At 41.5% G+C, this 23,266-nt stretch overlaps 1 protein-coding gene across 11 annotated transcripts in view; it reads left to right on the forward strand.

Moving 5' to 3' along the window:
- The window catches only part of LOC127454194 (chondroitin sulfate proteoglycan 5-like), a 63,862-nt gene extending 45,253 nt beyond the window's left edge, over positions 1–18,609 (forward strand). For 6 of the 11 annotated variants that reach the window (XM_051721226.1, XM_051721228.1, XM_051721230.1 and 3 more), the window contains 2 exons: positions 5,123–5,263; positions 18,164–18,609. In XM_051721226.1, the coding sequence (XP_051577186.1) occupies positions 5,123–5,263; positions 18,164–18,439 (417 nt within the window). In that variant the 3' untranslated portion in view covers positions 18,440–18,609. Of the gene's footprint in view, positions 1–3,050; positions 3,153–5,122; positions 5,862–18,163 lie in introns of those variants that run through there. The other 5 variants (XM_051721232.1, XM_051721234.1, XR_007899500.1 and 2 more) reach the window with 4 other exon arrangements.
- Positions 18,610–23,266: the final 4,657 nt, after the last annotated feature.

Consider the following 23,266-nt stretch of genomic DNA (forward strand, 5'->3'; position numbering starts at 1 on the left):
TCACTCTCATATCGTCCAAACCTATATGACTTTCTTTCTTCTACAGAACACAAAAGGATATATTTTAAAGAATTTTGCGATTGCTGATTTTAATATACAGTAATGGCAGTTGAAAGTGTAAAAAAAAATTTTTTTTGAAAGTAGTCCATGCGTCTCTTGACTCATTTTCCAAATCTTCTTAAGGCATATGATCACTTTGACTTGAGAGTGAATAACGACTTAAAGGGATAGTTCACCCAAAATTGAAAATTTTCTCATTTTTTACTCACCCTCATGCCATCCCAGATGTGTGACTTTCTTCTTCTGAACAGAAACAAAACTTTTTAGAAGAATATCTCAGCTGTTTTACAATGCAAGTGAATGGTGACTAGACCTTTGAAACTCCAAAAATCACTTCAGAAAAGGCCTCTTAAAAGTAATCCATAAGACTCCACTGGTTAAATCTACAGTTGAAGTCAGAGGTCTACATAAACCTTAGCAAAATACATTTAAACAATTCCTGACATTTAATCGTAGAACGTCTTAGGTCAGTTAGGATCACTATTTTAAGAAAGTGAAATGTCAGAATAATAGAGAGAATTATTTATTTCAGCTTTTATTTCTTTCATCACATTCCCAGTGGGTCAGAAGTTTACATACACTTTGTTAGTATTTGGTGGCATTGCCTTTAAATTGTTTAACTTGGGTCAAACGTTTTGGGAAGCCTTCTACAAGCTTCTCACAATAAGTTGCTGGAATTTTGGCCCATTCCTCCAGACAGAACTGGTGTAACTGAGTCAGGTTTGTAGGCCTCCTTGCTTGTACACGCTTTTTCAGTTCTGCCCACAAATTTTCAATCGGATTGAGGTCAGGGCTTTGTGATGGCCACTCCAATACCTTGACTTTGTTGTCTCTAAGCCATTTTGCCACAACTTTTGAGGTATGCTTGGGGTCATTGCCCATTTGGAAGACCCATTTGAGACCGAGCTTTAACTTCCTGGCTGATTTCTTGAGATGTTGCTTCAATGCACCCCCACAACATGTTGCTGCCACCCCCATGCTTCACGGATGGGATGGCGTTCTTCGGCTTGCAAGCCTCACCCTTTTTCCTCCAAACATAACGATGGTCATTATGGCCAAACAGTTCAATTTTTGTTTCACCAGACCAGAGGACATTTCTCCAAAAAGTAAGATCTTTGTCCCCATCTGCACTTGCAAACTGGATGGCTTTTTTATGGCAGTTTTGGAGCAGTGGCTTCTTTCTTGCTGAGCAGCCTTTCAGGTTTTTACAATATAGGACCCGTTTTACTGTGGATATAGATACTTGTCTACCTGTTTACTGCAGCATCTTCACAAGGTCCTTTGCTGTTGTTCTGGGATTGATTTGCACTTTTCGCACCAAACTACATTCATCTCTAGGAGACAGAATGAGTCTCCTTCCTGTGCGGTATGATGGCTGCATGGTCCCATGGTGTTTATACTTGCGTATTATTGTTTGTACAGTTGAACATGGTACCTTCAGGCATTTGGAAATTGCTCCCAAGGATGAACCAGACTTGTGGAGGTCCACCATTTTTTTTCTGAGTTCTTGGCTGATTTCTTTTGATTTTTCAATGATGTCAAGAAAAGAGACACTGAGTTTGAAGGTAGGCTTTAAAATACATCCACAGATACACCTCCAATTAACTCCAATTAGCCTATCAGAAGCTAATTAGCTAATCGCCTAAAGGCTTCACATCATTTTCTGGAATTTTCCAAGCTGCTTAAAGGCACAGTTAACTTAGTGTATGTAAACTTCTGACCCACTGGAATTGTGATATAGGCAATTAAAAGTGAAACAATCTGTCTGTAAACAATTGTTGGAAAAATGACTTGTGTCATCCACAAAGTAGATGTCCTAAACGACTTGCCAAAAATTACGTTTTAATTATTTCAACCTAAGTGTATGTAAACTTCTGACTTCAACTGTATATCTTCAGAAGAGGTATGGTAGGTGTGGGGGAAAAAGAGATCAATATTAAAGCCTTTTTTTAGTATAAATTTTTCACATTATTTTACATTTTGAAAGTGAAAGTGGAGATTTATACTAAAAAAGGACTTAAATATTGATCTGTTTTTCACTCACACATATCATATCGCTTCTTAAGACATGGATTTCACCACTGGAGTCATATGGATAACATTTATGCTGCTTTTATATGCTTTTTGGAGCTTTAAAGGTCTGGTCACCATTCACTTGCATTGTAAAGACCAACAGAGCCAAGATATTCTTCTAAATCTTCATTTGTGTTCTGCAGAAGAAAGGAAGTCATACACATCTGGGATGGTATGAGGGTGAGTAAATGATGGGAGAATTTTCATTTTTGGGTGAACTATCCCTTTAAATTTCTCTCTGTTCGTCTTACAAAGTGTCTTTGTCATGTGCCTTCAGTAAACTTGGGAAAATGACTCACTAGTTGCATGGTCTACTTTTGACATTTTGGGTGCTTTTTTAAGCTTTAGGCCACTAATCCATTTTCGTTTGAGAACTGTTTGCCATTTCCCAATGCCATCATTTTCCAAAATATGCGGTAATGGAGAGCGTTTTCGGTGGAGGATAATGCCTTTCCAGTGTGGATGAGAGCCATACATGAATAGCAAAATTTTAAAAATAAAAACATAGTGTGGACATTGCCTTAAAGTAAGTAACTATCAACTGCTATTGTATGAAAATCTGTGATGGCGACATTATTGTCTCCTTTTGGGTTTGGAACAACCTGAGGGTGAATAAATGATGACAGAATTTTCCATTTCAATTTTCCAGTATTTCTTTAAGCTCGTAAATGAAAAACACAAAAAACACATTCAGAGTGAACAATAGTTGAGAACAATAGTTGAGAACAGCATTATCCTATTTCTCATCATTAGTGTAGCCCATGTTGACAGGAAGGATGCAAAGAACACACAATTCATCAGTCATCTACATCATGGCCCTCTTGATATCACTCTTAAATCTCTTGAAAAGTCTCAAGAGCAGTATAATCTTCCCGACCCTCTCCCCACCAACCACACTTAAAAAGCTAATTTTCCAGTTTCATGCCGACGGAAGAAAAGATGCCCCCTATCCCGTGACCATGGAGGTGGCGTATCCCCACGTCCTGCCCGAAGTTACAATCTAAGTCATCGCAGAATGGGTAAATCTTCAATAGTTGTCTCTGTTGAGTTGGAAACAAAACACATTCGTGCCTTAATCCAAGTCTACTTAGGAAACTGAAAAGCCAGAAAGCTCTCACAAATTCTGTCATGCCAGGCTTGACTGTGTATAGTTATATTTAATCTTTCAACTCATGTCATGATCAAGTAAACACATGAACTTTCACATGATATCCAGGCAAGGATACCAGGATGTGACAAAACTTGTATTTAACCTGGAATATTCCTTTAAGATGATCAAAGGATGTCTTCTTATGTATTTTTTCAATTACTGCACTAATTAAAAGCCGCTGAATGGTTATTCCACAGAGAGAGTGCTAAACTAAATTGATATAGCAGATGAGCTCATCTTGCCAAAGCTCTTGTTTCAGTCCATGGCTTCTCCTGTTCACTGATGGCACAGGAGTGCGGGATGAGGTTGTATGAGCTTTATGGGTTTGCATGTATGCATGTGTATCGATACGTGTGGACCATACAGCCTCTGCTCTGCCCAAAGGAGAAAATAGCCTCAGCTATTGATTTAACATAGACTGAAATCAATCGATATATGTGCTTCAAGATCTTTCCTGCAGTGCTGTCACACTCCAAATATTTGGATGTGATGCTAAAGTGTTGTGGTTATAATTTCTACTACAATACAAATGTATTTTATTATTTAAATTTACATTTGTATGAAAACAATTACAATGGTTCACTCTTTGCAGAACTGGAGGACAAGTATTATATTTTGCTTCTGGTTTTTATACTAGAATGTATCTAAAAAATATTTTTTGAATGCACATTGCATAGTGCAATCCTGAGGTAACAGTAAATTTTAGGTTTTGGGGTGTTTTTTCCTGGCAGATATGTATATATATATATATATATATTTATAGTTTAGGTTTTATTTAGGTCAATGATGTGACACTATTTATTTATTTATTTATTTTGTCTGTATCTATTAAGTTATTAACATTTTTTACTTGAATACACCTTTCTATGATGAAAATATTTTACAGTTAATGAGTTCACAGTCATTTTTATATTTTTCTGGGGCTTAAAGTAAAAAATGTCATGTGGTGTAAAAAAAAATTAATTAAAAGCTGATTATATAATTAATAATTATAAGCTAATTATAAATGTATTATAATAATAAAAAAAGGTTGGCATGAGTAATGCAGAATAATATTTTATTATAATTTCTTTAAAAAATTTAATTATTAATATTTGGAAAAACTTCAAAGAAAAAATATTTTTTGACCCAAAAGTAATTTGGGGTAGCCAACACATTTCCGTTGTGTTGTCATGTGACAAAAAAATAAATAAAAAAATAACACAGACAGGACCCATTTTAATCCTCATGACTGTGTGTGACATTTTTACAAAATGCAAATTTTGTTCCGGTCATATGGAGTAACCCAGAGAAAACATTTTGGTATTCGTTAATCAAAAATCATTATATTTGCAAAAAATATTTTGTACCTTGAAAATTTTGTTTAAAAACTTTTTTAAACTAATGATTAAGTTGTGTACACTCTCATGTATTGAAGGTGAAAGAAAAGTATTTCAATACCTTTTTCGTGATGGTCACACCACATGATATTTTTAAAGTCCTAAAATTTTTTTTTTTTTTCTTTTTGGTAGAAAATGCTATAAATGTTTTTATTTTTATTTTATTTATTTTTTATTTATGAAACCAAATTGGACACAAAGATTACATTTCTACAAAGTGGACTAATTTTAAAGTAGATTTTTTTAAAAGATTTCTCATTTTTATCACCTTGCACAACCTTATTCATCATTGAAACATTACAATTGCAAAATGACACATTTCTAAAAAAAATATATATATATAAATAAATAATTAAAATTACTTGCAGATATTTTTGTTCTTAATTGAAACCAAAGGAGCATTTATAATGTAATTAGCAATAATGTTTCATGAGGCTAACACTGGCCTATTATTTCTCAGGATGATCCTAATGCCCAGAACAAGCTGGAGGACCCCGTGAAGGCCCCCCCACCCAAAGAGGACGAGTCGCTGAACATCCAGAACTCACTCACCCCTAAGCACGAGAACCATAAGGTGCTGGGCGAGGAGAACTCCTCGGAGGTAAACTCGCTACAGAACAACATGATGTAGAACAGCAGAAAATACACCCCACGCAACCACGTCCATGATCATTTAAAGCATCGATCAACAGACGCTACAAGCAGCCACTTCAACCACACACCATCAACACATGACAGAAAATTTGAAAACCCACCCCTCACCCCCACTCAGTCTCTGCCTCCCGCCCCGCCCCTTGTTGCAGTCTTTTTGCCCTGTAGTCAACCTACCCCTGACCTAGCCCTTATATATTCACATACACCTACCCCTGCCTAACTGAATTATGGCATGCGTTGGTATATATTGTAAAAAATAAAAAAAAATAAAACATATTTGGGGTTTAAAATATAAAACATTGTCATTAAAGATAAAGCTACTGAGAGGTGTTGATGTTTGTCTGACTAATTCAGTGAGTATGTGTAAAACATATGGGAAAAAAATGCTTAGATTGATATTAAGAAAAAAAAACACAATGTGTCTTTGTTTTGATGTGATTTCTAATCCTTTGATGTACTTGTTTTATTTTGTACTTTTTTGGGAATATAAACTACAAACAGAAAAAATTCTGACAGTTGTTGAAATAAACCTTTTTAACACTAAAGTCCTTGTTCCTGTGTTTTCCTAGCTTGTGCTTCTTCCTGGCCAATTGCTTTCTTGCACTCACTCATTTATCTCTTGCTTTTCTTGATATTGTGCATGGCTTTTTGATACCTGTTTAGTACCCTGAATTCTGCATCAGTTTACACCTTTGCTCTGGCAAAGCTTTGCAAGAGTTGAAAAGCCTAATACTCATGCATTCCAGGTGGGTGTCCCAAACTTACTGCTTAAACTTATCTTACTGCTATTTCCCTTGGCTCCTTTTAAATAACTGACAAATATAAAATGCAAACTGGATCATTCCAAAAAACAGTCCTTGAATTGTGCCTAGATTTTTAGGGATTGAGTAAAATCCAGACAGTCCATATGTCTCACTCTCAGCTTCAGAATCCAGAGTCTCACAAACCACCTGTCACACCAAAGTACACATGAAATCAGAATTGACCATATGTACTTTCTTAAAGCAATAGTTCACTCTCATTTACTCACCCTCATGCCATCCCAGATGTGTATGACTTTCTGTCTTCTGCAGAACACAAACAAAGATTTTTAGAAGAATATCCCAGCTCTGTAGGTCCATTCAATGCAAGTGAATGGTGGCCGTAACTTTGAAGCTCAAAAAAGCACATAAAGGCAGCACAAAGGTCATCCATAAGGCTCCAGTGGTTCAATTCATGTCTTCTTAAGCGATCTAATCGATTTTCACTACAAATCTTGACATCTGCAGTCTCCTTGGCGATCATGGTTTCAAGCTCGATTACACTTTCTAGTGCCATCTAGCGCTCTGCGCATGCATTAGGCACTAGGAAGTGTAATCAAGCTTGAAATCATGATCGTGCCTAGAGACTGCAATGCAAGATGTACAGTGAAAAAGGAGTTATATTTAAGTCTGTTCTCACCCAAAATTGATTGGATCGCTTCTGAAGACGTGAAGAACACCACTTGTGTTTTATGGATTACCTTTATGTTGCCTTTATGTGCTTTTTGGAGCTTCAGAATTTTGGTCACCATTCATTTGCATTGTATGGACCTACAGAGCTGAATTATTCTTCTAAAATCTTCATTTGAGTTCTGCAGAACAAAGAAAGTCAAGCACATCTGGGATGGCATGAGGATGAGTAAATGATGAGAGAATTTATATTTTTAGATGAACTTTCCCTTTAACACTTGTTCCTGGGCTGATTGTATACGAATTATTGGTGGCCATTATTGAAGAAAAAAAAAATCATAATCTTTCATCAAAATATAATTACTTGCTCAGCCTCTGAGACAACTTTCCTTTTACACCAACTCTCCTTTTTTATTTTTTTACACCTCTTCTCCAACCACCTGTTACAGTATACATTATAGAATCTATAGGGATCCACCGATACACTTTCTCACTTTTTCTCTTTTTCTTTCCCAATTTATTTTCATCCCACATTCTTTTCTTATTAAATATCCAGTTTCAATTGTAAATATGTCACATTCCGGAAGTAAAACTGGTTGCGAATGCCATTTCATGTTGACTTTAAACTCAACAATATACAACAGATGAATTCAGGTACACTTCACACAATTAATTCACTTAAAATCTCGCTGTTCTCTATCTGTCACTCACTCAACGTTGTGTCGATGTAGTGACACTAGGGGTCACTCTTGGGAGCCCGAGACACCTCTGGTCTTTGATAAAAGGCCAATGAAAATTGGCGAGCCACTCCCCTGGACATACGGTTATAAAAGGAGCTGGCGTGCAACCACTCATTCAGATTTTCTTTTTTGCCGAATAGTCGATGTTTACTGAGCTGACTGTTCATTCACCTCTGCTGGATCTGACGGCGCATTTCAGCGGCTTCTCCCTCCTCTGCTCTGGTGCACTGCAGTTAACGCCCCTGGGCACTTCAGCAGAAAAAAGAGAGTATATTTTCCTAAAAGAGTATATTTCTCTAAAAGAGCGGCACACACTGAACGTCTTTTTAAAGATGTATCTTTTTAAAGATGCTTTTCCATTTGTGTGTTATTCCTGATTGCGGTCATTACCTCTCAACTTCAGATGGTCACGATCGCTGTCTTTCGTGTCTGGGCACGACCCACATGGAGACAGCGTTCGTGGATGGTTCATGTACTCACTGCGAGAACATGACCATGGCAACGTTGCGATCGCAGCTTGCTTTCGTAAGAACCCCAGCAGCTCCCCTCCTCGGTCCTTCTACCTACGGGTATGAAGCAAGCACGGCTAGCACTGGGGGCGATTTGGGGACCCCAATGGGACCGCCTCCGCCGGGTATCCCCCAACGGACCTTCCATTCCCCAGCACGCTCGTCTGCCCTGATCGGGCTTCCGGATGAGTCTGCCGGCTCGTCTCACGGCGAGTTCGTCCTCTTGTTTGGAGCCCGCGAAGCTGATGAGCTCTCGAGCGCAGCATCAGAGAACGGACTTGTCCAGTCGGACGCAGAAGCCTCAGCTGGGCTCCCCCCTTCGGGGACGATTACCCAGTCACAGGCTGATGCGGAAATGATGGACATGCTTTCCCGGGCGGCCGCGAGCGTTGGGCTAGAGTGGAACCCTCCGCTCTCCCCCGAACCCTCGCGGCTTGATGAATGGTTCTTGGGCTCGCGGCGCCGCTCAAAGCAGCCACGCCCCACTCCAGTGCCTTTCTTCCCGGAAGTGCACAAGGAGCTGACAAAATCATGGGAGGCACCTTTTACTGCCCGGTCCCAATTTCTCAGCTCCCCCGCCCTCACTACCCTCAATGGCGGGGTGGCCACGGGCTATACAGCAATTCCCCCGGTGAATAAGGCGCTCGCGGTTCACCTATGCCCGCAGAGCGCTGCCACCTGGCGTGGACGCGCAAAGCTCCCGTCCAAGGCCTGTAGGTTCACGTCATCCCTGACGGCCAAAGCCTACAGTGCTACTGGACAAGCCGCCTCTGCCCTGCACGCCATGGCTCTCCTGCAGGTCCACCAAGCCAAGGCGCTAAAAGAACTGCACAAGGGTAGTTCCGCCCCAGATCTGATGCAGGAACTGCGCTCGGGGACCGACCTTGCTCTCCGGACGACAAAGGTCACGGTGCGGTCTCTCGGGCGGGCGATTTCCACATTAGTGGTCCAGGAGCACCACCTTTGGCTCAACCTGGTCGAGATGGGTGAGGCCGACAAGACACGGTTCCTTGCTGCCCCCATCTCCCAGGCTGGCCTATTCGGCGACACCATCAAGGACTTTGCCCAGCAGTTCTCGACAGTGAAGCAGCAGACGGAGGCTATCCAGCATATCCTGCCCTGGCGCGGCTCAAGATCCTGCACCCTGCCTGCTCGTCGCCAAGGGCGTCCCCCTGCGGTGACTGCACCCGCTCCGCCGCAGCCCGCCCCTTCAACCCGGTCCCGGCGTGGAGCCCACCGCAGGAAGCAGACGCCACCCGTCTCACGGCCAGCCGCCAAGAACCCACGAAAGGCTTCAAAGCGCCCCTGAGATGGGTGACCCAGGGTCGACGAAACCCACTGCCTTGGAGCTGGTAAGAAGACCACTCCATCCCCCGGTGGAGGTCCGGGAGGAGAATCTTTTGTTGCCTTTTCATTTGATTTCGCCGCATGCCCAAGTGGCTGTGGTACCCAACAGTTCAGCAAAAGAGCGGTTTCCTCGTTCCCTGGGTCACATACCCGGTGTGCACGGCCGTCATCATGACCACCGTCCACCTTTTTATCCTTGCAGGATTAGCGCTCCAGCGGCTGTCTCCCCGCCCCTGTGTGCCCAGCTGTGGCACAGATCCACCCCCGATGTGACAGTCTCCACGGGTTGCGAGGACAGGCCTCTTCCTCTCCCATCCCAGGCTATTCCGGGGGTGGTCACAAGGATGCAGGTAAGTGCTTCGATGTCCTTAGACTCAGCACGGCCACGACATGGTATGGCACCTCGAGCTCCCCCCCGCCGCGAGGCCCCACCTGCTGGTACGTCCGACTAGATTGTCCCTTTGGTCCCCCTCACGCGGAGCTTGGATGCATGGCTTGCGCTTTCCAATCCGTCGCGATGGCTGATCCGGACCGTCCGACTCGACTACGTGATTCAGAAGGGGTTTTACAGCCCCTACTTCATCGTACAGAAAAAAGGCGGTGGGTTGCGGCCAATCTTGGACCTGTGAGTACTGAACCAGGCTTTACACAGACTCCCGTTCAAGATGCTGACGCAAAAACGCATTCTGGCGAGCGTCCGGCATCAAGATTGGTTCGCAGCGGTAGGCATGAAGGACGCGTACTTTCATGTCTCGATTCTACCTTGACACAGACCCTTCCTGCGGTTTGCATTCGAGGGTCAGGCGTATCAGTACAAGGTCCTCCCTTTCGGTCTGTCCTTGTACCCCCGCGTCTTCACGAAGGTCGCAGAGGCAGCTCTTGCCCCGTTAAGGGAGGTGGGCATTCGCATTCTCAACTATCTCAATGATTGGCTAATCCTAGCTCACTCTTGGGACATGTTGTGTGCACATAGGGACTTGGTGCTCTCGCACCTCAGCCGATTAGGGCTTTGGGTTAACTGGGAAAAGAGCAAGCTCCTCCCGGTTCAGAGCATCTCTTTTCTCGGTTTGGAGTTGGACTCAGTCTCGTTGACAGTGCGCCTCACAAACGAGCATGCACAGTTGGTGCTGGCCTGTTTGAAGGTGTTCAAACAGAAAACAGCGGTTCCACTGAAACTCTTTCAGAGGCACCTGGGGCATATGGCATCCTCAGCGGTGGCCAACCCGCTCGGGTTGATGCATATAAGACTGCTTCAGCACTGGCTTCAGACTCGAGTCCCGAGATGGGCATGGCGCTGCGGGACACATCGCGTGGTCATCACGCCAGTCTGTCACTGCCTCTTCAGCCCTTGGACCGACCTCACGTTTCTACGGGTAGGCGTTCCCCTAGAGCAGGTCTCCAGGCACGTCGTGGTCATGACAGACACCTCCAAGACAGGCTGGGGCACCGTTTGCAACGGGCATGCAGCCGCCGCCTTGTGGACGGGCCTGCGGCTGCGTTGGGATATCAACTGCCTCGAGTTGCTGGCAATTCTGCTCGCCCTGCAGAGGTTCTGGCTGTTGATCCAGGGCAAGCACATGTTAGTTCAGACAGACAACACGGCAACGGTAGCATATGTCAACCACCAAGGCGGTCTGCGCTCTCGTTGTATGTCACAACTCGCCCACCGTCTCCTCCTCTGGAGTCAGCAGCACCTCAAGTCGCTGCGAGCCACTCACATCCTGGGCGACCTCAACACTGCAGCGGACATGCTGTCACGGCAGGTTACCCTCAGGGGAGAGTGGAGAATCCACCCTCAGGTGGTCCAGCTGATCTGGAGTCGATTCAGACAGGCACAGGTAAATCTGTTCGCCTCCCAAGAATCCTCCCACTGCCCGCTCTGGTACACCCTGACCGAGGCACCTCTCGGTATAAACGTGCTGGCACACAGCTGGCCCCTGCAAATATGCGTTTCCCCCATTGAACCTATTTGCACAGACTCTGTGCAAGGTCAGCCCCCCCCCAACCCCCCTGAGGAAGGACCTTCTTTCTCAGGGACGGGGCACCATCTGGCATCTGCGACCAGACCTCTGGAATCTCCATGTCTGGCCCCTGGACGGGACGCAGAAGACCTAAGCGGTCTACCATTGTGGTAGATCACTCAGGCTAGGGCCCCCTCTACAAGGCGCCTGTATGCCTTTAAGTGGCGTCTGTTCGCTAAGTGGTGTTCTTCCCGGGAGACCCCCAGAGATGCGCAGTCGGATCAGTGCTTTCCTTCCTGCAGGAGAGGTTGGAAGGGCGGCAGTCCCCTTCCACCTTGAAGGTGTACGTAGCCGCTATAGCAGCACACCACGACACAGTGGACAGTAAGTCCTTAGGGAAGCACAACCTGATCATCAGGTTCCTGAGAGGTGCCAGGAGGCTGAACTCCTCCAGACCGTGCCTCGTTCCCTCATGGGACATCTCTGTAGTTCTTCAGGGTCTACAGAGAGCCCCCTTTGAGCCTTTGCAGTCAGCTGAGCTTAAGGCACTCTCCTTGAAGACTGCCCTCCTGACTGCGCACACCTTCATCAAGAGGGTAGGAGACCTGCAAGCGTTCTCTGTCAGCGAAACGTGCCTGGAGTTCGGTCCGGGCTACTCTCACGTGATCTTGAAACCCCGACCGGGCTATGTGCCCAAGGTTCCCACAACCCCTTTTAGGGATCAGGTGGTGAACCTGCGAGCGCTGCCTCAGGAGGAGGCAGACCCAGCCCTGTCGTTGCTGTGTCCGGTGCGTGCTTTACGCATCTACATGGATCGCATGCTGAGCTTTAGGATCTCTGAGCAGCTCTTTGTCTGCTTTGGTGCACAGCGGAAAGGAAGCGCTGTCTCCAAGCAGAGGATCGCCCACTGGCTCATTGACGCCATAGCTATGGCATATCACGCCCAGGACGTGCCGCCCCCAGTAGGGCTACGAGCCCATTCTACCAGGCGTGTAGCGGCCTCCTGGGCCCTGGCCAGGGGTGCCTCTCTAACAGACATTTGCAGAGCAGCGGGCTGGGCAACACCCAACACCTTTGCGATGTTCTACAACCTCCGGGTGGAACCGGTTTCATCCCGGGTAGTGGCACACAATACAAGCGGATAAGCCCGGGATAGCCGGCCGGGTGTATCACTTGCACATAGGGCCTTTCACCTCCTCTGAGCTGAAGACGTGCGCCATTAACTCCCAGTAGTGTTCACAAACTATATTCCCTGGTTGACTTCCTCCGAGCCCTGTGGCAGTCGAGTTTTCATAGAGACTCATTGCCGGCCCAGTACACATGCTAACTGAAAGCCCTGTTCTGGGGTAGGTGCTGCGCATGTGGCGGTTCCCGATGTATATCTTCCGCTAATTAATTTCCCTGTTGGCCAGCTGCATCTTCCTTGGGCAGAGGCTCCTCTGCCACAGTCTCCATGTTTGTAGTAACTCATCCCCGGTTTGGTAGGACCTACCATGAGACTTCTCCACATGACATATTTCCGACATAGTTCGGCAAGACCATGTCACGTATTTTCCACTTAAATATACCCCCTCTCTCTGGGCGAGGTGTGGTCTCCGCAGTGTCCTCCCCTTGGGAGGGACACCCCCCGACTAGACTTGGTCAGCCCAGTCGGATATTCCTCCTTTTTTTAGGGTGTGGAACGACTGGGCTAGCCTGTCTCTATCTTTTGGGTAGTCGACTTGTCCCCAAAGGGCCGTTCAACACTCATAACTATGTTGGGGGAGGTTACGTGTCAGCCTGGTGCATTGGCTACGAGGCACACAGTTGTCTGCCGTCACACACCACCAGTTCACGTAACACAGTTCAGCAAGTTGCGGCGTTTTGTATAGGGACCCCTAGTGTCACTACATCAACACAACGTCGAGTGAGTGACAGATAAGGAACGTCATGGTTACTTGCGTAACCTCCGTTCCCTGATGGAGGGAACAAGACGTTGTGTCCCTCCTGCCACAACGCTGAACTACCCGCTGAACTACCTGCTGAAAACTTGTCTCGGCTCCTCAGCATAAAACCTGAATGAGTGGTTGCACGCCAGCTCCTTTTATACCCGTATGTCCGGGGGAGTGGCATGCAAATACCACTCGCCAATTTTCATTGGCCTTTTATCAAATACCAGAGGTGTCTCGGGCTCCCAAGAGTGACCCCTAGTGTCACTACATTGACACAACGTCTTGTTCCCTCCATCAGGGAATGGAGGTTACACAAGTAACCATGACGCTTTCTTACATTGTGTTATCCAACATACTGTACAGGTTTGCTTCTTTTTAATTTTAAATTTACATTTATTCACTGCCTTGTGGAATCAGACCCAAACCAATAAACTAGATCCAACTGTAAATGCGTAAAACGTAAAAAAATAAATAAATAAATAAATAAAAAATAATAATTGTGTTATGATGAGTAGCCTGATATTTTATTCAATCTTTAACATGGAAATCCAAGTTAAACCTCTGCATTGATTTTCCACACTGAATATCATAAGACTAAACTGACCCACCAAGATTCCTTTCTTGATTAAATGGATCACAGGTTTTCATTGTGGCTTCCTCTTATGGGTTTTTGAGCAGTGTGGTTTGTTTCAGTCACAGCCACCTAATTACTCATCTCCAGACCATACTAACAGAGAACAAGCTCAAATGAGACTGCAGGCAAATAGGCAGCAGACACACAGCTGAGACAATTTTGTCATCTAGCAATGCTAGTCATCCATTCTTTTTTATTTTTAAAATATATTTTATTGTAATTTTCTATTTTATTTGATTATTTCTTTGATTATTCATCTTTTGCCATCCTGTGTTTTCAGTACAACAAGGGCCCCTGGCTGGTATGTCTCTTTGTGTGAATCTGTATTATAATGAAGAATAGGGGCCACTTCATCCTCTTATAGACAGAGACATGAGGGCTTTCACAATGCACCACAGATGCCTATGAAATCAGATACCGGAACTATAGACCACACAATCATGTGAGTCTGCTGTATTGAATGTGGAGTCCAATTCCAGCCAGAGCGAACTAGTTTCTACTTCAAAACTCAAGAGCACTTTGGTTAGCTTTGGCCAAATCTGAGCTTGTGGTTGTTACACTTATTACAACATTTTTCCTAATCTAATTCCTGGCTGGTGCTATGACAACCACATATGCGTGAGTATCAAAAACAAGGGAGAGTTCACACAGTGTGCTACCTATGGTCTGAATGTTATACGCTTAAATACCATTTATAATGGGAACATAACAGAGACTTATATTTTTTTTCCTATAAATATTATTATTATTATATTATTAAGATAAAGACTAACTCAAACCCTAACTCTACCCCTAAAAAAATTGGTAACACTATACAATAAGGTTTCATTTGTTAACATTAGTTAATGCATTAGGTATCATGAACTAACAATGAACAATATATTTTTTCACAGCATTTATTAATCTTTGTTCATGTTAATTAATAAAAATACAATTGTTCATTGTTAGTTCATAGTGCATTAACTAATGTTAACAAATACAACTTTTGATTAAAAAAATTTATTAGTATATGTTGAAATTAACATTAACTAAGATTAATAAATGCTTAATAAGTGTTGTTCATTGTTAGTTCATGTTAACTAATGTTGTTAACTAATGTAAACAAATTGAACCTTACTGTAAAGTGTTACCAAAACCTTTTTCTTTTTTTTAACAATTCAAATAAAACTGTGTTTGCTTCATTTATTAATCGATTACTCAATTGATGATGTCTCGAAAGGGGTTTTTTGTCAGATTTATCTCACATTTGGAGACAATTTTGTCCCCCAACTGTATACACATAAAGACTTTTGAATATTTTTATATTTACTATACTCTATCCCTGATCCTAACCCTCAATGAAACCTGTTGACATGATTAGATTTAAAGAAAAACATTATATGGCCAATTTATGAGTCTTTCAAATTGTGAGGACCACTTTAAACGTCCTCACAAGTTTAGCCAAAGGCACAAGATTATCCAAGTCTGTACACACCTACACACAAATAAACTAACAAAATAATAATCAGTAGTGCCCTGAGGTTGCCCTCAGTCACACCGACACAGAATATTTCTGGCTGAAGAAAAAGGACACAGTGCTAATATCCCCAGGCGCTTTTGTCTGAAGTTTTTGTCCAAAACCAGCTCGATTCCCACACCTCTCTCTCTCTCTCTCTCTCTCTCTCTCTCTCTCTCTCTCTCTTGCTTTCTTTTCTCCCTCATTTTTCACCGCTTGCCCTCCCCTTCCTTTTTCTGGTGTGTTGGCTCTCATGCAAATGCAATTATAGGGGTGTAATCGTCATAGAACACATTGAGATACTATGGGTCATAGCTAGGATTAGGAGATGCAAGTTTCTCCACTCTTTCATTTTCCGTCACTCAAGTAAAACAGTTTACAAGAGATACTAGATTTGTTTAAAAAAAAAAAAAGTGCAACCCTCATTTACATGTCACCAAATAAAATAAAAAAATCAGTATCAGAAATGCACCACCTAAATGCTTTTATTTCATGACCACAATTCTCCCTGATTTGAATTTCACTTTAAACCTTGAATAACTGACCTAAATGTGATTCTTAATGAAGCTATTTAATTTAAAACTGTTCATCTCAGCCATCTGTGCTGTATAAGTGAGAAAGAATATAGATTTATGGCAACATCTGCCTCCACTAACATGGGTACATGGATGCTGCATCCCTGCTTCCCTATTGGCTACTGATATGGTGGAACGATGACATACAGATCTCAGACAGAGTTCAGCCATTGGCCACTGGAAATACACATGAGAGCGCACACACGCTCAGCCTCAATAGCACATTGGTTTAGGAGATTTAAATTGTGTGGGGTTCATCAGAACATGCTGAACTTATAAGGAATGCTTAAGATTGTTAATGAGGCCTTTCTAATGTGGGGTGAGAAGCCTTTCTAATGGAAATGCGCCCAACAGGTTATGGCCCAATAGTTAAAAATACCCCTACACCCACTTTTGCCAAAGTATGATTTGTCCTGCTGAGTTTGGCATGTCCTTTTGATGTTGAACAGAACATGAGTAGCAGGTGCAGTTGCAAGAAAGAGGCAGTAAGAATGTAAAACAGTATGAGGGTGAATGTCATAAAAACATGTCCAGGTCACATTTCAACCTAGATTGTCATTATTTTAATGACAATAAAGCACATTTCCCATTTAATTAATTATTACCATAATGCACACTGTTGTTTTATGATAGAGAGAGAGAGAGAGAGAGAGAGAGAGAGAGAGAGAGGAAATGAGGTATATATATATATATATATATATATATATATATATATATATATACACACACTACCTATCAAAAGTTTTGAAACACTTGACTGAAATGTTTCTCATGATCTTAAAAATCTTTTGATCTGAAAGCGTATGCTTAAATGTTTGAAATTAGTTTTGTAGACAAAAATATAATTGTGCCACCATATTAATTTGTTTCATTACAAAACTAAAATTTTATTATATATATATATAGAAATGGTTGACTTGGACCAAATAATAAAGAAAAACAGCCAATAATTGCCCAACATAGATGGGAACTCCTTCAATACTGTTTAAAAAGCATCCCAGGGTGATACCTCAAGAAGTTGGTTGAGAAAATGTCAAGAGTACATGTCTGCAAAAACTAGGCAAAGGGTGACTACTTTGAAGATGCTAAAATATAACACAGTTTTCATTTATTTTGGATTTTGTTTAGTCACAACATAATTCCTATAGTTCCATTTATGTTATTCCATAGTTTTGATGACTTTACTATTATTCTAAAATGTAAAAAAAATATTATGATAAAGAATGAGTGTTTCAAAACTTTTGACTGGTAGTGTGTGTGTGTGTGTGTGTATATATATATATATATATATATATATATATATATATATATATATATATATACAGTATATGAATATATGCAGTACTGTGCAAATGTTTTAGGCACTTGTGAAAAATGTTGCATAGTGAGGATGTCTTCAAAAATAATGCCATAAATAGTTTTCATTTAACCTCATCCAAAGTCCAGTAAACATAAAAAAAAAAAAATAAAAAAAAAAATATCTTTGCCTTCAAAACAGCACCAACTCTTCTAGGTACACCTGGACAAAGTTTTTCTAGGTTGCTGGCAGATGTTCCAAGCTTCTTGGAGAATTTGCCACAGTTCATCTATCTGTTTAGGCCACCTCATATGCTTCTGTCTCTTCATGTAATCACAGACTGACTCAATGTTCAGTATTGGGCTCTGTGGGGGCTATGCCATCTGTTTCAGGGCTTCCTGTTCCTCTTTTCTATTTGCAAAAGGAAAGTTTGGGAGTTTAAAATGTATATTTCCTATTGACACACTAAAGCTAAAGATATAAATAGCCATCTTAAGACAAATGTTTTTGAGAAACAACTTTTGTGCCTAAGAATTTGCACAGTACTGTATATATACAGTATACTTGCATTCTGCATCTATTTCATCATTGCATTATAATAATGAGAATGCATTGCGGGTCCCCTCAATGTGAATTGAGGGGACATAACTGTCATAAAAATTATGTCACAATGCAAAAAATCTATGATCTTAAAAATATCCTTCATGTTCTATAAGCAACATATAATTTATTTTTATTTTCAGGTCAAATATTACTTAGATATGTTTTCATGTTTCATGAGATTCACCCATGCACTCACAGTGCACACCATTTTGGTTGGAGGATTATTCAGCACCAAAGACATTTACATCTCTTAGAACACATTTGTGTGAATACATGTCTCAGTTTGTGCCTTGTGCTCCTGTCTTTGCATGTGCTCTCTTTGCAGGGACGAATGACTATTGATGTGGAGCTCCACCTTCCCAAACGTGCCAAAGTCTTACCTCAACCCAGTCCATTAGTCCACTATGACGTGTTCCTCTATAAAGTGGCCAAATCACAAGAAAGGGCAAAGCACAGGGTAAGGTGGGAGGACTGTGAATACTGTGTCTATGAGTCTCCATTCTCCTGCTGTCCGGCCTACAGCCCCGTCAGCACACGCTCACTGCCTGCGATCATCCACAGGAGGACTGGACCATGCAAAGGCATGCCATGCACCCCGTGAGTGCCCGCTGAGCAGAGTTTCGGACAAGCTTGAGGGGTCACACCAACACATATGGTCCCATTATACTCATGGTGTTTAATCAACACTGTAAAGTGAAGACTTTAATACAGACTGGCTAAATAAAATGGTGCTCAGCAAACAAGATGTATTGTAGGAAACATGTTAAAACGCATGCCATTTATGAAATCTATGTAATTTACAGCTATATCAGCTGAATCAATTGTTACAGTGATATCATAAAGGTGGCTCCATATGTTGTCAAACTTACATTCAAACTCTGAAACTGTTTCTTCTGGTTTTTGAATAGGAACAGCATGGTAAACAGGTTTGCAATTGAGAAAATGAGATCCACAGGATAATCAGAATAATTAAATTTTATGCATTGACTGCCCCTAAAGCCCAGAAGTAGAGTGTGTGGTCAAAGAGGGGCCCTGAAACACCAAAAGCAACAGAGCCGTCTTGTGAACTGCAGGGAGCTCCAGGGCCCTTTTGTGCCACATGGGATTAAATTAGCACGGTCCATTAGCTTCTTGGTGACACAAAGACACAGTTTGCTAGCGAAACACACACACCACAGAGAAAAACAATCTGATATTCTTATTGCCTATATTATTGAGTTTTAAAATATAAATATCAAAATATAATTTTTTTTGGCAAGGTGGCAAATACTGGCACTGTAATTGGCAAGGTAAAATCATCCACAGTTCATTATGATCCATGTTACACATGTACAAGAGCAAAATTACAGAGATAAAATAGGATAACAGACATACCTTTTTGTTTTTTTGTTTTTTGTTTTTTTCTTAAATGACAGATGCAACACATCTGTGGCAGAAATTTAAAGTGTGAAAGCCAGCACTACAGAAGAAAATTGATTTTAGTGCAAATGAATGGGGTGGTCTCTCCTGCCATCTAGTGATTGCTTGTATTTTTTCAGCACACCAAGGCAGGCCTGTTTGATTACTGACATTTTTTCAGATTACAGATTTCAGATTTCCGATTACTGGCTTCGGAATCGACAGATATGAAGAGTTGGCTACTCTCATTTTATACAGTAAAAAAAACAACAAAAAAAAACAACAACATTTAGAGTTGCAGTGCCCTCCTTTAGCTGGTGGTCTAGTGATTCAATGAAAACATGTACCTTTCTGATGCTCAGCCTCCTCTCTACTACATGTAGAGCTTTATATGGTCCTTCTCCACATGATGTTTTTAATCTGCATTTCAATATGGACCTATTACAGCTTCTTTTACAACTAGGAAGAGATAAGAGTACTTTCCCCTAATGTTGAGAACATAAACATCCATAATAAATAATCAGACACATGATTTTCAATTAAAACGACATCATTTCATTCAGTACCAAGTTGCTGCCCTGTCTGACTGCAGATGGACCCTCCTCTGCAAGGGAATGCCCAGCCATGGCCTTTTGGGGACAAGACAACAAGCAAGTTTTAATGCCACACCAAATAAGAAAAGGACATAAAGGACATATAACTCTGTGGACCTCCCATCACTCTCCACCTATGTAACAGCAGATGAATAATCATGTACTGTATGGCCAACTGAAAAGCATTACATTAAATCTATAGAAAATGATAACGAATGTGGAAGATCCTACAATTAAAAGACAACCGTCCAGCCGGGGCCCCCTTTATGCATACAACCGGGGAGAATGACATAAAAGTGAGTTTCAATCATAATTTTAGAATTATTTCTAACCACCATTGTAGCCAAGTAAATTCATAATGTTTAAATAAATAAAAATCTAGATAATGAATGCATGTTTTCAATAGTTTTCCCTCTAAATGAACATAAGGAAGAATTGTAGGCTATTTAATTTAGAATATAATAAATATAAATTATATGATCCAATACAGTAATAAAAAAGCTATATTTGCCTACAAATATTTTTACAAAACATTTTTGTAAATGAATAAAGTGTGCAAAAACTACTTCACTTACTTATATTCTGGAACCCAGATGAATAATATTTATTATTGTCCAGTCAAGCTTATTATTATAATACGATACTGAATTACTATTATTTTGAAAATTAGTTTTATACAATATTAATGTATTTTTGTTGTATTTACTTCATCTTTACCTGGAGTTTTTATTTTGACTGCAGTGTCAAATTATATTTGACAGGTTACAATCTTCCTCATTTCAAATCTGGTGTAAAGCTGTCATCTCCTACATTTCTGTGATACTGTGTCACGTTTTTAGATTTGTATAACTTTAAGCAGCTTCAAATGTTTGGAATTGTGCAAAGTGGTGCACCTGCACCACTTCACAAACTCTCAGTCCAAAACCAAGACGACTTTATAATGCTCGTTCACAGTTCAGTTCTGCATCACTGAAATATGGGAAGCATTTCTTCCTGGTGCCTGTTTTCATGGTGACTTGTGGATTCGGCCAAAGTTACTCTAGCAAGTCAGTCCACTGTTTGGAATGCTCCTGGGAAGCTATTTCCAGTCATGAAAGTGCAGCTCCAATCTACTTGAGTGGGGAAAGACCTAAATCTCCAAAACGGTCAGTCAAGATTACGATCAAAGAACATATTTAAAATCAGCAGTAAAATCTGCCAACACTGGCATCATAAATTTTGCTTCTTTATCTCAGATTATGCTTAAAAACTCAATTTCCTGGCTTCTATAGCTAAAGCGCATGCGCGTTCTCGAGTTTGACAGGAGATGTCTGTATCTAAAAGGTGATTGGCTCTTTTACCTGTAAGGCAGGACTCCCTTGACACCTGATTATTTATTTATTCCAAAATAAAATGGCAGCAGACTACGTTATGTCGCTCTGGAAAGCAACCGTGTGTTGTGCTGAAATCTTCTGCGATTATTTTTTGAAACAATAAGAGTTAGACAAACAGAGCAAGTTGTCAAGCCATCTAGCGTAGTCGATATCAACATAGAATACTTTGTGATTTCATAACGTTTCCTAAAGTGCAACGAAGATATCTGGTTGCATTTTCACACTGCTGGTGCTTAATGTATTTTTTTCTCAGCGTTATCAGAATATCAGGTAAATTATATGTCCACACTTTAGCTAGGCTATTCTGCATTGACTGCAGGGGAGAAGTCAGATTAGGTGCCCGCATCAGTGCAGCTGAGACATGGCAAGAGGAATAGCTGCAGCCCGGAGATCATAAAATGAAATTCGCGTGCGCTGACCACTTAACGGGTTTCAAAGTTCTTTTCGACTTATCTTATGGCAGTCAGGGGCGGACTGGCCATTGGGGGAACCGGGACTTTTGCTGGTGGCCGGCTGCGAGAAAGGGCCGAATGGGCCATAAGCTGAAATGGGTCGCCGCGTTATGCAGAATGGGCCACAAAACGGTGCCGCGATATGTCGAAGGGGGCAGCGATATGCAGAAAAGGACAGCGACAGTCCATTGCAGTAGTTTATTTAACACATACAGACTGATTCTGTGCGGTCAATCCATTTTGTTGTTCAGTACACCCCTTCTTTGCTTGCATATGGGTGATTGCAGGTTTGCAATGTTCTTGGCCATGTTTAGGCACATAAACAGTGCCAAAAGTGTAAGCGCAAAAAAAGGAAGTCAGAAGAATACAGACCACATTTACTTTGTGTTAATATGAAATTACAGATTCGAAACACACAAACTACACTTATGCACTTTATAAAACATTCTGTGCGCATACAAAACAAATTTTGCTTGCAATTTGACTTACGCTTTCACAAATCTCACCCTGCGCATGCAAATCATTTAGGCACTAATTTACCTTCATAGCCGTTACCAGCCACACCCCATCCTACCGCTAATCTTCTCACTGGAGGCGCATGTGACATTCATATACTTGTTTTTGTGTTTATGCAGTCCAACAACAACCCTAAACTAAACCTAACCTACAAGAAAAAAATTTGACTATTGTTTGTGTGTGAATGCGTGTGTTCGCTGAATAAAATTGTTTCTTTAAGTTTGTTTATGCCCTATACTTATGCATTTACATTTATGCATTTGGCAGATGCTTTTATCCAAAGCGACTTACAGTGTACTTATTACAGGGACAATCCCTCTTGAGCAACCTGGAGTTAAGTGCCTTGCTCAAGGACACAATGGTGGTGGCTGTGGGGATCGATTACCAGTTATGTGCTTTAGTCCACTACGTCACCACCACTCCACTTATGCTTATTAATTCCTTTTTAATGTATTTTTCATTTGGTAAAGATATTGGTCATGATACAGCAGTCATAGGAGGAGGAATTGCCACTTTGATTACCCAAATGACTGAGACAGAGGGTGATTTAATCTTTATCATTTGGCAAAGAAAGACACAAGAAAACCCTGAACAGGAGCCCTTCTTTTTATTACGCCCAAATGGCTGGATGGGACACGAATATGGCTTAGGAGACGTAAAGTAGAAATTTATTGGGAACATTGCAGAAAACAGTGGTTCAATCCAGCTGTTGGGAGTGAAACTCCTAGATGAAGGGATCTAAACTTGCATCTTTAACATTTCCTACTGGGCCATATGAGACAAAAATCATGTCACAGTGCTTCGTAAGTTGTGGTGTTTATGAGATTCTCTCATTTATAGCAAAATATTAACACATTTTTTCATTCTTATTTAAAGGGATAGTTCACTCAAAAGTGAAAATTCTCTCATCATTTACTCACCCTCATGCAATCCCATATGTGTATGACTTTCTTTCTTCTGCTGAACACAGAGATTTTTAGAAGAATATCTCAGCTCTGTAGGTCCATACAATGCAAGTGAAGGGTGGCCAAAACTCTGAAGCTCCAAAAATCAAATAAAGGCAGCATAAAAGTAATCCATAAGACTCCAGTGGTAT

Source organism: Myxocyprinus asiaticus, chromosome 16, assembly GCF_019703515.2.
Source record: "Myxocyprinus asiaticus isolate MX2 ecotype Aquarium Trade chromosome 16, UBuf_Myxa_2, whole genome shotgun sequence".
Classification (NCBI taxonomy): Eukaryota; Metazoa; Chordata; class Actinopteri; order Cypriniformes; family Catostomidae; genus Myxocyprinus; species Myxocyprinus asiaticus.